The 17,841-nt window shown below is 44.8% G+C and overlaps 1 protein-coding gene across 6 annotated transcripts in view; it reads right to left on the reverse strand.

The window, feature by feature from the left end:
* Positions 1 to 3,091: 3,091 nt before the first annotated feature.
* LOC119971135 (hepatocyte nuclear factor 4-beta-like) overlaps positions 3,092 to 17,841 on the reverse strand; it is a 93,705-nt gene continuing 78,955 nt past the window's right edge. For 4 of the 6 annotated variants that reach the window (XM_038806304.1, XM_038806305.1, XM_038806308.1 and 1 more), the window contains 4 exons: positions 17,660 to 17,812; positions 15,473 to 15,709; positions 6,363 to 6,490; positions 3,092 to 5,270 (listed from right to left, as the gene is read on the reverse strand). In XM_038806304.1, coding sequence (XP_038662232.1) covers positions 4,890 to 5,270; positions 6,363 to 6,490; positions 15,473 to 15,709; positions 17,660 to 17,812 — 899 coding nt within the window. In that variant the 3' untranslated portion in view covers positions 3,092 to 4,889. The remainder of the gene's footprint in view (positions 5,271 to 6,362; positions 6,491 to 15,472; positions 15,710 to 17,659; positions 17,813 to 17,841) is intronic. The other 2 variants (XM_038806306.1, XM_038806309.1) reach the window with 2 other exon arrangements.

A 17,841-nucleotide genomic window follows, 5' to 3' on the forward strand; every position in this document is an offset into this window, starting at 1 on the left:
CCTTGACAGAATCCATACTGCACGAGAGATAAAAGGTCATTGTCCAGCCTATTGCATCACTCTGTTTTTCAATGATTTGGTTTGAGGTGATTTCAGATGTTCTTTGTTCTGTATATACAGTACTACAAATATTGTCAAAACTAAGGAACTCGCATTTTTCCAGTCCATTTTTCAATATACTGAGCAATAAATATTCAAGGCTGTTTTTGGTATCCGTGGGTCATTATATGCACATTGTAACACCAGAAACCTCCGTTAGTTCCCGGCATTGTGCTACCTCTCCACTACCTTTTAGAAATGCATGTAGAAAATAGAAGCAGGAGGAGGCCATTCAGCCAATCGAGCCTACTCTACCATTCATTATGATACGGGGGCGCAGACAGATCCCGTCTTCTCCCCCATATCACTTGATCCCTTGATCCCTAGGCACTATATATAATTCCTTCTTGAAATTACACAATGTTTTGGCCTCATTCACTTTCTGAGGTAGTGAATTCTACAGATTCACCACTCTCTGGGTAAAGAGATTCTTTCTCACCTCAGTCCTAAAAGATGGTTACCTCATATCCTCAAACTATGACCCCTAGTTCTGGACTTGGCCCACCATCAGGAACATTCTTTCTGAATCTACCCTGTCTAACCCGGTTAGAATTTTGTAAGTTGCTGTGGGATCCCCTCTCACTCTTCTAAACTCTAACCGATTTAGTCTCACCTCGTATGAGGGCCCTGCCATCCCAGGAATCATCACCCATCACCAACTAATTTTAATGTTGCAGCTGTTTGCAGCGCTGTGTGAGTTTTTTTGTTGCTGACTGATATTAATTTTCTGTAATTTTACATTTTGATGCTTTACCCATTCAAAAAAAATGCATTCTTTCAACCATAGAAATGAGTGCAAGTGGAATTTTAAATGACTGTAATTTAGCATGTGTGTGATTAAATTTAAGTGTAGGTTTGCATTCGTTCAGATAATTGAGATGTTTGGATTTATGGAGAAGGGGCTTAACATTTTCAATGTACGTGATCATATTCAGCCAATGTTTTCATTTTAACAAATCAAACCGCTTTCAAAATAAAAATCTTCAATGCACAAACCATTTTTGTCAAACGTTTTCAGCTGTTGCCTGATGATGCTCAATTTTGTTTTGAGGAGGAACCCAAATCTCAATGTTCCTAATAAGGTTTTGTTATAAAAGCATGCTTTATGTTAAAAATTACTTTATTTATTGAGTGGTTTGAAACCACAGGTTAGGTTTTAACAAGATGGACAACTGTATTCTGAAGTGACCTAACCAGCTGTTCTTAAAATGTCCGAACGTTTACAGAATTTCGCTGACTGAAATATCAGTCAGAAGAGTGTGCGATGAAGTCATGAGATGTGCTGGATGTCTTCTCGCGTAGTTTTACTCCCTTCCTGTCCTGGAATTGCAAGCTAGTCTCAGTAATGGTGACCATGAAACCATCATTGATTGCTGTAAAAACCTATCTAGTTCATTAATGCCCTGTGGGAAGGAAATCTGCCACCCTTACCTGGTCTGACCTAAGTGTAACTCCCGACCCGCAGCCAGGTGGTTGACTATTTACTTCCCTCTGAAATGGCCGAGCGAGCCATTCAGTTCAAGGGAAGTGAGTGGTGGGCAACAAATACTGGCCTTGCCACCAACACCCACACCCCATGAAAGTAAAATAATCTTATTTTCCAGGGTCTGGGACAAACAGACCATGAGTGGGGAAAGAGAGACGAGAACATATGGGGTGTGATTCAGCAGCCTCGTCGTCCATGACTTGGTGTCGGGATGAGGCCGTTAAATCTCGCGAGGGCCTCTCGCAAGATTTGCGGGGCTCGAAATGTATCGCGAGGTTCAAATACGTATTTAATTTAAATATGCGTTCACTGGATTGACCCAGAGCCCAGCATTCACCAGCCATGCCTGGGAGGCCTTGCCAGGGTGCCATTTGGTACTGATCGACACAAATATGGACCAGGCATTACGGCACCTGGGGGGGGTCTCTCAGGCCATTGGAGACCACTGGGTGGTTGGGCACTGGGCAGAGTGGCATCCTGGCTCTCCCTCCGGCACCTGGGCACTTTGGTGCCACCCAGGCAGTGACAGGCTGGCACTGCCAAGGATCGGATCCTGAGGGGGGCCATGTCCATGAAAGGGGGGGTGACGGAGTTATGAAGACTGGGGGGGGGGGGGGGGGGGGGGGGGTGAAGGGGGACATAATGGGGCCTCAAAGATTGTGGGTGTGAAAGAGGCGTCCTGAAAAGGGGGGGGGGGGGGGGGGAGAAGGGGGGTGGGAGGGACCTGAAAAGGGGGGGGAACCTCTGCAACCCTATAGCAGGGTGATCTCACTTGAGGGGAGGGGGGTTATAATGTCCATGTCTGCAGAGGGTTGCGGAGTATGGGGACCCTCAAGTGCACTTGGAGATCAGGGCACCCTTTCAAAATGGCGTCTGATGTCTGAGCAACCGGTCTCACCGGCGGGTTCAGCTCCCCACCGCTGAAAACATTTCTAAGTGTGTGTTAAACTGGGGAGAAACTCTCCAATGCCTAAAATGGAAGGACAGAGATCATCCATATGTAAAGACTTTAAATCATCTCTATGTTGAATCTGTAAAAAATAATTGGCTGAAACCAACACATCAATTAACAGGATTCGTATTAGATATTTCCATTTATACTATTTTAGGTAGAGTTTGTTTATAACTGGCTTTCCTTTGGACACTCTTTAACAAATCTAACCTGTCCTCCCTCTTTGTGTGTGTGTATGTGCACGTGTTTGAGTCTCTTGAATACATGTGTGAGTGAGTTGGAGTGTTTCTATTCTTTCCTACTTATCGGGTGTTAAGGACAATCAACACTGTTTCCTTATGTTGCATTCAACTGAGAAGTGGGAAGAGAGGGGAGCTATTGCTGCAGATATCACCTGGCCACGGCATCGGGATTGTTTCAATTCAGAGTCTGCTAAGTAAAGATTTAAATAAAGAGTTCAGCTTGAATTCGTTTCCCATTACGACTCATGCAATATTTTGTTTTTATTGCAATATTAGCGGAAGTGAGATTATAACTTAAATCCAGACTACAAATTGTGATAAAGTCACTCCAAATTTATTAAGTAATTACAATTGCTTGCTAGAAAACAGCATGATCCGGACGCTCCCCCTCTGTGGGTGTAATACAAAATAGGCTCTTCTGTGAATGTTGCCTTTTAACTAGGCTATTCAATTTACTAATCAGTGAAGGTTTTTCTCTTTTGTGTCTTAAATTCTTCTTTCGCAATCCTCTTTTCTCTGTACATTTCCTGTACTTTCTGACGTCTTGTTGGGGTAAAATGTCATGGATGCTCTTCATTGTCCAATAACCTGCCCAACGTTTTATACCGGTGAGCGAAGCGAGGCTATTTGATCGTAAGGTGTTCCTGGTCTATAAAACAGTGCTGCTCATATCCTTAAGTAGCCAAGCCATCCAGAGGGCCCAAGGAAGTCCTTAATGAAATTGTTCAGTCCTGGCCCAGTGCTCTGCAAAGCAGTGTTTTCTTTTTAATTCATTCATGGGATGTGGGGTTTTACTGACTAGGATATTTATTACCCCTCCTCATTGCCCTTGAGAAGGTGATGATGAGCTTCCTTATTGAACCCACTGCAGTGGTGGAGGCACACCCACAGTGGCTGAGCAGTTTGACACAACTGAGAGGGCATTTAAGAGCCAACCACATTGCTGTGGATCTGGAATCGCATGTAGACCAGACCAGATGAGGATGGCAGATTTCCTTCCCTGACAGACAACATTGAACCAGATGGGTTTTTACGACAATCGACAATGTTTTTCATGATCATCATTCGACTTTCAATTCCAGCTATTTATTGAATTTAAATTCCCCCATCTTCCGTGGTGGGATTTGAGCATGATTTATGTACAAAATGCTTTTCAATTTTCGTTTTAGTCAACAAATCATGGAAATATATTAATGAGGAGACATAAAATTGCTGAAAACCCTTGGGCAAATTGAACAATGTCATTGACGTGATGTACAACATTCTTTCTAAACATATTATAGAAACTCTCAATTTTTAGATTTGCTGAACAGTACACTACAATGGCCTGGAATTTACTCCATGATCACATCCAGAAGGTCGACCCAAAAAAGGCACCCATTCTGCGCCGCTAAGTTACTTGCAAATTTCCAGCCAATCCCATGAGAAAATGGCTGAATGTGAAAATGGGTATAAACTGATGTCATTGGCTGGGAAAGTATAAAACTCGCACCATAGATTCCTTCCACATTTGGAAAATTCTAATTTCAACTCATTTAATTCACGTCATTCATGCACAATAGTTAGACACATAGGAACATGCAACTGGGAAAGCTTTTGAATTTTTCATGTGGCCTGCCAGGAAAAGGTAGCAAACAAAAAGCAAACACGAAACCAATCTCGGTGAGGATACATTTTGAAACCCTCAAATAATTACAATAAAGCTTCAGAGAAGTTAGTCTTCTGCTGCACCTCAGAAAATCTAGTTGTAAGTTTGAAGGAGCTTCAAGTGCAGCTATAGAAAACTCATAGATGAGGTTCTTTGGGGGCAGAGCCAATAGAGATTATTGAGGTGAGAGATCAAAAGACAGCTGTAAAAATTGAGGAGGTTTGAGTGTATTGTAGTTCTGAATGTAACTCACACCCAAAATTCTGTTATCACCTATTGTGTGTGTCTTGGTGCAAATATGGAGGAAATTCAAGGCAAATAATGTATAAACTTACTCAGCTTTGTTGCATGTTTGTGACTTCTTAACATATACCTGACTCTTGATTAGTCTCTTTGCAATCATACTATATACAACAGCTCAAAAGACACATTCCTAGGGGCATTAAGAGTGCACCTACACCACTACAGCGGTTCAAGAAGGCGGCTCACCACAACCTTCACAAGGGCAATTAGGTGTGCAAGGGCAATTAGGTATGGGCAATAAATGCTGCCTTGACCAGCAATGCCCACAACAAATAAAACATTTCTATTTTGCTTTGATATATTAAATGACAGTAGTGTTTTGCACAAATGCTTGCAGCAAGTTGTTATTTCATTTTTGCACAGGTTGCACATGGACATAGTGAAATTATATTGATTTCCTTTATAATATCTCCTGTTTGGGAATGATGGTTTGAGGCAGCATGCGTGCAGATGGAGTCTGGATTTGGACAGCAGGATGCAGTTTATATTCCTCGTTTCCAGAGCCAGAAGATGGGGATGAAAGTGGAGTCTCTGGTGATGCTGCAAGAAACATGAACATTTTCAGATCGAAGTGTTACCATAAATCTTTAAACCTACAGAACAATGGACTTCTCGCTCTAGAATGATTTAACTAAGAAAAACGCCCTGCAAGCTCAAAAAAAAGTATTGACTATACTCAATCAACCATGCTTGGAAGAGGTGTGATGCAATTGGCCAGCACTTGCTGAACAACCCCGAATGTGTTGAGAATCACACTAACAACCCATTTAAGATTATCAGTCAAGCTGACTTACACTTACTGGAAGTAACTATTCATAGGCAGGGAGCTGTCCCCTGCAGGCAAAAGGAAAATATCCAGACATTGCTCTATTTTTGAATTAAACAAAAGCTGCGTGACAACAGCTCCCTGGCACATTAACTGTGGCAATGGCCTCGACCAGAGTCAATTTGCCAACCAATCAGTACCCATTTCTTATGCTGCATAAATGTTGCTTCCTTTGAAATTGAACATTCTTGCATCTGTCCTAATAAGTGCAAGATGATGAGCTTCAACAGCATGTGTCCTTTTCAGCAATATTCATGTTCTGTCCTACCAAGTGACTATCAAAAGTGTTCAAGTATAGAAAATCTTCAATTGCCTCAGACTGTATCTTTTGTCATACAAATACAGGGCTGGTTTAGCTCAGTGGGCTAGACAGCTGGTTTGTGATGCAGAACAAGGCCAGCAGCACGGGTTCAATTCCCGTACCAGCTGAGAATTCAGAATTCTCCCTCTGTGTACCCAGACAGGCACCGGAATGTGGCGACCAGGGGCTTTTCACAGTAGCTTCATTGCAGTGTTAATGTAAGCTTACTTGTGACCATAAAGGTTATTTATATTACAAATAAAAATATTAGCAGTCACCAACATACCCACCGGAACCCTACAAAATATTTCACATGATGAACATGGTCACTTTTGCCTCGAAAGACTAAACAACAAACATATAAGCAATATCTGGCCCAAATTATCAATGAAACTGAACTGCAACAGAATTTAAAATGAGCATTAATGCTACAGGAAAGAGTTCTAGGCACGCTTAGAAATAGGACTTTTAAAGCAATTTTCTTGTAAAGTGTAGGCAAACTCACGTTAGGAAACTTACAGATTGGAACATGATGGATTGCCGAGGACACACCAGCTGGCATCACTGCATGGCCACCTAAAGGACTGTGAACTAAACCAGAATGTGGGTACTGTGTTAACTCAGTTGTGGATCCTGTGGAAAGATGAAGGTTGCAGAGAAAAAATGTTGTAAAAGAAAGAAGCTAGGCTACAACATAGGCTTATTAAAGTAAACGTAGACCAAATGCTCCCCCTTGTGGAGAAAGCTAGAACGAGAGGTCACGGGCATAGATTAAGAGGCGGTAGATTTAGAACTGAGATAAGGAGGAACTACTTCTCGCAGAGTGTGGTGAATTTGTGAAACTCGCTGCCCCAAAGTGCAGTGGAATCCGAGTCATTAAATGGTTTCAAGAAAGAGATAGTTACATTTTTGATTTTAAAAACAGGTTAAAGGGATATGGGCAACAGGTGGGGAGGTGGATTTGAGACAAGGAAGAGATCAGCCATGATCTGATTGAATGGCGGAGCAGGCTCGAAGGGCTGAATTGCCTATTTCTGCTCCTAGATAATGTGTTCCTATGTTCCCATGTTAGATAACAGAACGTAATACAATAAAAGTCAATTTTTAGGTGTCGTTCCTGAGAAAATACAAAACAGATCTCATTGAGGGTGTCTTTTAAAAAACTCAAAACAACTGCAATAAAACTTTAGAAAGGTTAGTTTCCTGCTGCGCCTCAGAAAACCTGGTCATAATTGTGAAGGAGCTTTAAGTGCAAATATAGAAAACTCTTCGACGAGACGTCTTAACTCAGGGGGCGGAGCCAGTTTTACAGATGGGGAGGTTTACAGGTGGAGAATTCAAAAGACAACTGAGGAAATGAGGGTTCTAGCCACATATGTTTTACTTTAGTTTAAACGATTCATCCATTATGAATTTAAGAAAAACAAATGGAAAGTTTGTAGCCCTGAAACTAGACGGTACTTGAGCTCACTCTGAGAAGCATCAGGTTAAATAACCCGAGTTGCCACATACCTCCAGAGTAGCAAAGCTTCAATTATATGATGGAAAGGACTAACTGCTGCCTCAATGGGGTAAGAGAATGTGTTTAGCTGAGTCACACAGATCAAGAACAGATCTCTACCAGATTGGATCTCTGATCTTTACTGAGTTAGTTTGATCTCAGCTGCGATCACCGTAGAGACGCAACACTTGGATTGAGTGGACCTGGGCTAGAAAGGGAGATTGGGCAGGGTGTGTTGCCCCTTGACAGTGACAGTCAGAAAGAGAGAAGAGTGGGGTGTGGATGTCAGGCGGAATTGACTTGGCTGTAATATCCTCCACAGCTAATTAACTTGCGCAGATGCGCGAGCAGCAGTTTGGTGAGGTATTGGAGAGTGATGGCAGCAATGGAATCATGGTCAGTGAGAAGAGAAGAGGCAAAAAGGAGACTGAGAAAACATGAGAAAATTGAGAGAGGCAAAGGGAACAAAAAAAGAAGAGGAAGGATTGCAAAATCTGATAGATGGGCGATACATATCTCCGGAACCACTGAGGGACAGTACGATTAAAAAATCTGGAGTAACTTTAGCCACCGCTTAACATTACTGTTGCTCATATCGTTAATTATTTCAGAATGAAACAGTTTATTGCTTGAAGACATTAGATTTTGTTGGGGGGGGTGGAATCTTCCGAGTTTATGCTGCCAGTGACGTGCCTCAATCAGGGCAGCATACCCGGAATGGTCTCAGGGAATGCCCGATACAGTGCAGGAGGCCATTCGGCCCATCGAGTCTGCACCGACCCACTTAAACCCTCACTTTGTTGATGGTCTTTATCCTACGTTGCAATTAACTCTCCAATAAAACTCGGATTCAAAGCAAGTAAAATCGTCAGCCTATCGATTTGCTTGGAATTGGAAACACGAGTGACGATAGAATGTGCCTTTAATCAACTGATTTATGTATTCATCCAGCCAGGGGGTATTATAGGGATTTAATGGCACTGCATTAACGTTATTCTGGTGTGCCGACATTGTTCAGCTCTTCAGGTCTGCTGCGTGTACCTGGAATGGCTAATGTAAGCATGGATTAACTAAACGGACATAATCGGTTTACAGTGCTGTACTTGTACAAATAGTTCTTTCAGCTGGTTAATTTTGTGCTCATCAAGTTTAGAGCTGCCAGTGCAGAGAAGCAGAACATTTGTTTTTACTGCTGTGGCGCAATCTTAGCACGATCAGGCAAACTGCAAAAGGACACATGGAGCAATCTGACAGATTGATTCTACCATCTGAACATTGTGTACCAAGTTATAAATAAAAGTATCTGAAAAAAAAGTTGCATTGAGATAGTGCACAGTGCACAGTAAGTGGCCAACTAATGGATGGAAAACTATAAAAGAAAATGTCTCTATCCTTACAGGCTTACAAATATCAGTTAACATTTTAATTTCCAACTTGTATGTAACTAAGTCCATTATGCAGGTGTTACAGGAGCTTTTATTGATGAGATTGTGAATGGCAAATTCAACGTTACAAAGAGATTTTATGATCAGCCCACCAGTGTTTGTGAAGGCGGCAGGCAAGGGGGTATGTGAAATAAAGCAGCTTGCCAGCCCTCAGTCCTCCTGCCACCACCTCTGGCCCAAATTACAGTAAGGCATCAGGCAGCCTGCCCATCCTTAGGCCGATTGAGGCCCTTGAGCAGACAATTAACTACCACCCAAGAGCCTCATTCTGCCTTCAGGATAGGACGTGGTGTGGGCCTGGGCCTGTGCTGCTCCTTCACAGGGTCGGTGTGGACTCGATGGGCCGAATGGCCACCTTCTGCACTCTATGATTCTAAGTGAAAGTAACCTCACACGATTTAATTCAGAGGAAACACTGTGCATCTTATTCTGTCCTTCAATTTCTGCTCTGCTTATTTTTCATTTTGAGTTTTGGTACTGGACAAGATTCTGGGCGCGATTCTCTGGAAAGAGTTCTAAGTGTGGTAGCGAGCAGGAACTGCTGCTATCTTCCCGGCACCCAGCGAGTTCAGCAAGGCTGGCAACGATATTCAACGTTAAATGGTCCACTCAACGAGGCATCATGGGCTTTTCACCGCAAATTAAGCCTCGTTAGCTAATTCATCAGGACTGCACTCGCCAACCCCCCCCCCCAAACTAACAAGGTCGAGTAGCAATGAAGCGGCACTTGCTCAGCCAACCCCAGCCAGCTCATAACAATGACGCCCAGGAGACCGCCCCAAGCTGCAGATCTGGGGAGGCTGCCAGACACAGTGGAGGCCAGGAGGGATGTCCTGTTCCCTGGAGGGTCCCAGAGAGTCAGACACACGGCAGCCAGTGCCGCCTGGGATGAGGTGGCGATGACTGTGAGTGCTGTGAGTGTGACCAGGAAGACTGGCAGCCAGTGCCGGAAAAAGGTCAACGAGTGAGTAGATACCAAGACCCACGCCCCAAGACCTTTCCGCCCCCACGCGAGCGTCCACCCCCCAACTCTCCATGCGAGCCCCCAACCCTCCCTCCACCCTCCTCTAATCTAATGAGCACCACACTGCTGCTGATGGACATCAGGCGGAGGCAGGAACCCCCAGAGAAGACAGCAGTCTGAGGGCTGCTGGATCCCAGTACCCAGCCGGTCCCAGCCTGATGCTGAGCCTTTCGAATACGCTATCCCCGAGCTGATGGAGATGTTAGGGAATAGCCGGATCATTCAGAGGTAGATGTCAGCGACACTCCAGCAGATTCATAGCCGACTGGAGGAGTCCCAGCGGCTATGGGCACAGGAGATGTCACCAGCAATTCGTGGCACCGAGACCAACACTGCTAGGGTGGTGAACGTAGCGAACAGTCTGGTGGACAATGTTGGCACCATTAGTGAAGATGTTCAAGTGGCGCAGTGGTTACCACTGGGACTACGGCGCTGAGGGCTTGGGTTCGTATACCAGCTCTGGGTCACTGTCCGTGTGGAGTTTGCACATTCTCCCCGTGTTTGCGTGGGTTTCACCCCCACAACTCAAAGATATGCAGGGTAGTTGGATTGGCCACGCTAAATTGCCCCTTAATTGGAACTAAAAATAATTGGGTACGGTAAATTTAGTTTTAAAAAAGAGGAAAAAAAAATGTTCAAGGCGTCGCGCAGGCAGTAACAGCCATGGCTGAGGGTCTTGGCAGAATGGCCGACTCGCTGGGGGATGTGACCCAGTACCAGGCTGACCTTGATGACGTTCTGTGGGACATGTCCCGCTCACAAATGGGAATGGCCGAGGCGCTGCGGAGCTTGTCCCAGTCGCAGGTGGGCATTGCTGAGGCACTGCAGAGTATGGCCCAATCACTGAGGAGAATCACCGAGGGCGTTCAACACCATGGTGCGGACCATGGAGAACTACCAGGGCTGGCAGAGCCAGATGTTGCAGGGGCAGCCAGGGTTCAAACCAGCTGCTCCTCCGTTCCAAGGCGAACCCCAGGGACCTATGGGCACGGAGCGGGAGGAGGGGGTGCTGGGTGCCAACCTGGACCCATCCCATGCAGTGGCGACGGTAGCCACCAGCTTCCCCGGGTCCCACCCCTCTGATGAGGCCACATCTAACAGCCTGCACCCGGAACAGAGCAGCATGCTGTACCTGTGTCGTCGACAAGTGAGCTGGGGCCCTGCCAGGGGCATCAAAGGCCACGGGACGTGGTAAAAAGCTGGCTGCTTCCACCTCAGATGCGCATCCTGAGATATGAATCCTGGGGACACACCTAGGCGTAGTGGTAGAGCTAGGAAGGCAAAGCTCATCAAGGATCACTGACAGCACTGGGGGAGGGGAGAGGGGGTGGGGGGTAGGTAAGGGGTCAGGGTAGTGGAGGGGGGTGGGACGGCAGCATCATCAGGAGAGTGGGGAATTGTTACACATATTAAACACCTTTTCACACAACTAGTATGAAGCCTCTGTCTTTCTTCTGCAATGCAGGTCGACCTCCGAACCCTTGGCCCATCTCTCCAGGCAACTCCCCCTCCATGTGGCACTCACCCACCCTCCGGCCGTGGACATGTCCCTGGAGTGTGTCCCATCCGCTGGATGTTCGGATGTTGGCTGCTGAGTGTGTGGTGTTGCCTCCCGCAGTGTTAAGGCACAGTGTCCAGGCATCTAGGTCTGATTGGGGTGCTGGGCATTGACACCCACATGCTGCATAGCCCGGCTACCCACGGGAATCCACTTGGGTTGTGTGAAGTGCTCACTTAACCATGATTGTAAATTCGCTTTTAGCAATAGCCTCCAGCCGTACGGCCAGAGGCCTCGGCTGTCTGTAGGGATTATGGCTGGTTGGTTGAGCAGAAGAGCAGGGACAAGGGTTGCCGCTGGAATGGGTACACACGAGCACCATGCACGGTTGCCCTCCCGGATGCCCTGCCAGTGCCCCCCATCCCCCATGGTGGCCCATCGCTGTGGAGGTTCCCCTATCCCTAGCTGAGGGTCCCCTAACCCCTGACGAGGATTGAGGTGGTATCTAGCCCGGGTTCTTTGCCTGTGAGCAAAGATGGCTACTCACCTCCTCGGCTCCCCATAGGAGCCCTGCTGTCAGGTTCACATGTTTCAAAAGGAGGACTAATAGGCGTGACCACTTGCTGGCGGGGGGGGGGGGGGGGGGGGGGGGGGGGGGGGGGGGCTGAATGATGGGAGGCTGTTGGATAAGGGGTGGCTCCCATCAATTGTATGAAAATTGGGATTAAGTGGTGATAATTGTTTTCTCACCGCGCGACGGCAAGATCCCGCTTTCGCCTTCGGGAAAATGCCCGTTGCATCACAAACTGTTTGGCACTTGGTGCGGTTCTCATTTTCTGCCTCTCCCGCTATCCACCGGCCTCCTTTCATGCGAGTGAGTGTGCTACGAGGCCGGAGAATCATGTTCTCTGTCTGTACAGAAAAATATATACCATTTCTTCATAGAACTGATAATCCTGTTTCACAGCAATTACTTTTCATTTTTGCTTTATACTTTGCTCAATGTACTCTTACCAAATACAGGAAAGATCTATTAATTGTACCGAGGAATGTGTTAACAGTGTTAGCTTAATTTGCTTAAGGGAATTTGAGATTCAATAAAGTCAAATCATCTTTAAGAGGAAGGTTTCAAAGATGTTCCCGATTAAAATTTCATTTCAGTTATATCTAACAGATGGTCTTTGATCACACTTTATCCTTGCCTTGTGTAGCAGGCAGTGTGGATATGAATTCACCCAGAAATTTGGGTCATGTTAATGTGGTGAATGTATTATACCAATAATCCACCAGTGTATTTGTATCTGTACTGTTGCCCTTGTGGGCTTCTCCTATGGGCCATTGTATGGCATTATCCATAGGGGAACATGTTGGGGCATGTATGGGCTCCTCCCATGGCTCCTCCCCTTGAAGGGAGGTATAAAGAGCAGTCAACCTGTAGGCAGTTCTCAGTATTGGTTCAGTCGCAGGCAGGCACTGTTCTGAGTTGATTAAAGCCAAGGTTTATTCTACTCATGTCTCGAGTGAATTGATGGTCGCATCAGTTAACACAGTCTAGTAAATAAAAAGTTCCGGTCCCCAGTATTCTTTAATAATCATTATGTTGGACTGCAAAACCCCTCTTAACATGAAGATGTGGCTCTCATTCCATCAGCCTGGGCTGGATTTAAGCCCAGCTCTCAGAAGTGAAAAGTTTAAATTCGCAAGACATCCACTCCCAATATCCCTACCTCTTTTTAATCATATCGCTATCCATCTATTATATTAAAACCATTTTTTTCCTGGGTGCTGAAAATTTCAGTCACATTTTTCATACTAACATTTTAAATTGAGGTGAAGGAACCCTTAGTGAGCAGTGACCACAATATGATAGAATTTACCCTGCAGTTTGAGAGGGAGAAGCTGCAATCAGATGTAACGGTCTTACAATTAAATAAGGGTAACTATAAAGACATGAGGGAGGAGCTGGCCAATGTTGATTGGAAAAGGAGCCCAGCAGTGAAGACAGTGGAACAGCAATGGCAGGAGTTTTGGGAGGGGTTATTCGGGAGGCACAACAGGAATTCATCCCAAAGAGGAGGAAACATGCTAAGGGAAGGCCAAAGCATTTGTGGTTGATGAGGGAAGTCAAGGACAGCATAAAAGCAAAAGAAAAGCATACAAAGTGGCGAGGATTAGTGGGAAGCCAGAGGATTGTGAAGCCTTTAAAAGCGAGCACAGGACAACTAAAAAAACAATAAGGGGGGAGAAGATGATACATGAGTGCAAGCCAGCTAATAATATAAAGGAAGATAAGAAGTTTTTTTCAATATATAAAAGGTAAGAGAGAGGCAAAAATAGAAAATGTGGCTGAAGAAGTAATAATAGGAAACAAAGAAATGGCAGACGACTAAATAGTTACTTTGCATTGGTCTTTATGGTGGAAGATGCCAGTGGGATGCCAGAGCTCCAGTAGAATCAGGGGGCAGAGGTGAGTGCAGTGGCCACCATTAAGGAGAAGGTTCTGGGGAAACTGAAAGGTATGAAGATGGATGAATCACCTGGACTGGATAGACTACACCCCATGGTTCTAAAAGAGATAGCTGAGGAGATTGTGGAGGCATTGGTGGTGATCTTTCAGGAATCACCGGAGGCAGTAAGTGTCCCAGAGCACTAGAAAGTGGCTAATGTAACACCATTGTTTAAGAAGGGAGGGAGGCAGAAGACGGGAAAGTATAGGCTGGTTAGCCTGACTTCGGTCATTGGTAAGATTCTCAGCACGGCTTTGTCAAAGGGAGATCATGTCTGACAAATCTGTTCGAGTTATTTGAGGAGGTAACAAGGAAGTTAGTGGATGTGATTTATTTAAATTTCCAGAAAGCCTTTGACAAGGTGCCACATAGGAGACTGTTAAGTAAGTTAAGAGCCCATGGTGTTCACTGTAAGATTCTGGGATGGATAGAGAATTGGCTGACTGGCAGATGGCAGAGAGTGGGAATAAAGGGATCTATTTCAGGATGGCAGCCAGTGACTAGTGGTGTGCCTCAGGGGTCTGTGCTGGGACCACAACTTTTCATAATATCCGTTAATGATCCGGAAGAAGGAACTGAAGGCACTGTTGCTAAGTTTGCAGATTATACAAAGATCTGTAGAGGTACAGGTAGTATTGAGGAGGCAGGGGGGGGCTACAGAAGGATTTGGATAGGCTAGGAGGGTGGGCAAAGAAGTGACAGATGGAATACAATGTGGAAAAGTGTGAGGTTATGCACTTTGGAAGAAAGAATGGAGGCATAGACTATTTTCTCAATGGGGAAATGCTTAGGAAATCAGAAGCACAAAGGGACTTGGGAGGCCTGTTCATGATTCTCTTATGGTTAACGTGTAGGTTCAGTCGGCTGTTAGGAAGGCCATTGCAATGTTAGCATTCATGTTGAAAGGGCAAGAATACAACACCAGGGATGTACTTGAGGCTGTTTAAGGCTCTGGTCAGACCCCATTTGGAGTCCCGTATCTAAGGAAGGATGTGCTGGTCTTGGAAAGGGTCCAGAGGGGTTCACAAGTTTGATCCCTGGAATGAAGAACTTGTCGTATAAGGAACGGTTGAGGACTCTAGGTCTGTACTTTTGGAGTTCAGAAGGATGAGGAGGGGTCTTATTGAAACTTACAGGTACTGTGAGGCCTTGATACAGTGGACGTGGAGAGGATGTTTGCACTTGTAGGAAAAACTAGAACCAGAGGACACAATCTCAGACTAAAGGGACAATCCTTTAAAACAGAGATGAGGAAGGATTTCTTCAGCCAGAGGGTGGTGAATCTGTGGAACTCTTTGCCACAGAAGGCTGTGGAGGGCAAATCATTGAGTGTCTTTAAGACAGAAATAGATAGGTTCTTGATTAATAAGGGGCTCAAGGGTTATGGGGAGAAGGCAGGAGAATGGGGATGAGAAAATATCAGCCATGATTGAATGGTGGAGAAGACATGATGGGCCGAGTGGTCTAATTTTGCTCCTGTATCTTATGGTCTTTATGGTCCTAAGAGGCCTACCTAATCAATTCTACAGGAAAGTAAATTAAACAGATTCCTCTGACCTGTAAGTCAAAGCAACGAGGTGAATGTCCAGCCATAGTCTTGCTAACGGTCTGTTACTGAAACATAAAAAGCTGATTCTCACCTCCTAGCAGCATTTCCTGCAACAGGTTATCAATTCTTGCCACTCCGAAGAGTCTGGCAAACTGAATCTGCTCAATCATCTGCCACGTGATGCTCTGCAGCGATGGAAGAAGCAGTAGAATATCACCAAATCGTCCACGCGAGTCATATTGCCGGTCATTGATGTAATCCTCCAAGTTGACTTGCACTTGGAATCGCATGTTTTTGATCTTTGCTGAATCACTCACACCCCTGCAATCTACAATAGAAACGTCACAGTCAACAAATGTTTCTATACAGACCATAACACGTTTGTGGTATCACAGAATTGGTACGGTGCAGAAGGAAGCCATTTGGCCCATCGTGTCTACTGGCTCGCCACATGAGCATCATGACTTAGTGCTATTCCTCTGCCTTTTCCCTGTACATTGTTTCCATTCAAGTAATCATCTAATGCCCTTGATTCACCTACCCACCTCCAACACATTTCCGGACGAATAACTCCTTATGTGAAAAATCGTTTTCTCCCATTACATTTCCTTCTTTAGAAAATCACTTCAAATCTGTGCCCTCTTTCTGTGCCCTCTTTCTTCATCCTTTTATGAGCAGGAACAGTTTCTCCCCATCTACTCTGTCCAGCCCCTTCATGATTTTGAACATCTCCATCAAATCTCCTCTTAGCCTTCTTCTCTCCAAGGAGAACAGACCCAATCTATCCTCATAACTGAAGTTTCCCATCTCTGGAACCATTCTTGTGAACCTCTTCTGCACTCTTTCCAATTATTCACATCCTTCCTATCGTGTGGCACTCAAAACTGTAACTTCTGATGGAAAAACCAATGATTCAAACAAATTTAGATTTAATGAGATTATAATTAAAGAAATAAAGAAAAAGTCAATTGTAAAGACCATGTATATCCCTCAATCTAGCACAGATTCTCTTGGCCTAATGGCCAGCAGCAATATGAAGCTGTAGTTAATTGCGTCCATTGCAATGCCTGGCAACTGATTCTACATAGGTAGCATATTTGTGCATAAGGGAATTCATTTGGAATATCTGATTTAAATTTACTGGTGAAGTAAATTCAACCAAAACATTTCTAAGTGTCATTTTGGGTGAGTTTGGTGCGGCGCTGTTTTATTGGGTAGAGATCCAAACCTGGATTCACCCACACTCAGCCGCTTTTTTTGGGCCTTGGGGGGGGTTCTCCCCAGTCCAGCCGACACTTCGAATGCAAATCAGGGTTAATGCTATTCTCGCTTTCTTTGGGCATGATCCGGAACACACCATCAGGAGTGGGTCGGGGAATCGCAAAACGATTTGCGTCCGGCGCGCATCTCGATTTTACCCTCTCCCGCTATTCACATGACGTGCCCAATCTGTGCGGGGTGCGACCCAGTCGCTGAATCACTCCTTCCACCTCCACGGTTTCTCTAGAAATCACTATTCCCAAATAGAAATCACAAATAATTTGTGGTACAGGGGCATCTGAAAAATGGGAAGTGGTGAAAATAGAGTGAAATCGTAAGTACTAGTTGATGCACTGCATGTAAATGGTCAGTAATGTAAAAGATTCACCATCACAGGATTGCGAGCTACAAATAACCATTCCATGTTATCATAAAATAATAACTGCAATATTAATGGTGTGGTGTTCTAACCCTCTCAAAAGTTTCAGCCAAATATTTTGTGACATGACCATTAACTGGGCCGACTTTTATTCTTACCTACGTAATATAATTGTCTCAAGAGTAGCCATTTTGTTCATTTTAAACTTTTGCACCATTCTATTCCTGTCCACATTACGTGAGTGCACTTCGGATGACCGCTTGTTAAATACTGCAAATCGCGAGTTCATGAATCAATAATTATAAATGTAGAAATTTTGGGCCATTCAACTTTTCATAAATCAACCGCGCCTTCCAGTCATGTCCTCTGTTCTCTCTCTAAAAATAGTTCGGCACATTGTGAGTGAGCGTCAGCAAGTGTAAAAGACCCATTGTCAGACGATTGATAAGTTGTCTTAAGTCCATTTAAATTACCCAATAGAATGAACTCCTTTGGATGAACAAGATCTGCCTACTACTGCCTTTCGCCTCACGTTCATTTTGATTCCCTGGAATCTGACCCTTCACCGTCAATGTCTTAAGTTAGAACCTTTTTGCAAGCATTACTGAGCTATGTCGATACGTTCACGAAGACACTTGCCTGGATCAAAAAATACCACAGCTTTGAGGCAAGCAAATTCATTTTCATCTATCTGCAGATCAAGTAGTGGCTTCACCAGCTCATCCAGAATCCTGTTCGCAACCCGCATAATCTCCAACTCGGGGCAGTGCCTGGGAATTATGAAATCATTTCCTGTTGAAAAAGGATGGATTTTTGTCAGC

The sequence above is a fragment of the Scyliorhinus canicula genome, chromosome 9 (genome assembly GCF_902713615.1).
Source record: "Scyliorhinus canicula chromosome 9, sScyCan1.1, whole genome shotgun sequence".
NCBI classification, from domain to species: domain Eukaryota; kingdom Metazoa; phylum Chordata; class Chondrichthyes; order Carcharhiniformes; family Scyliorhinidae; genus Scyliorhinus; species Scyliorhinus canicula.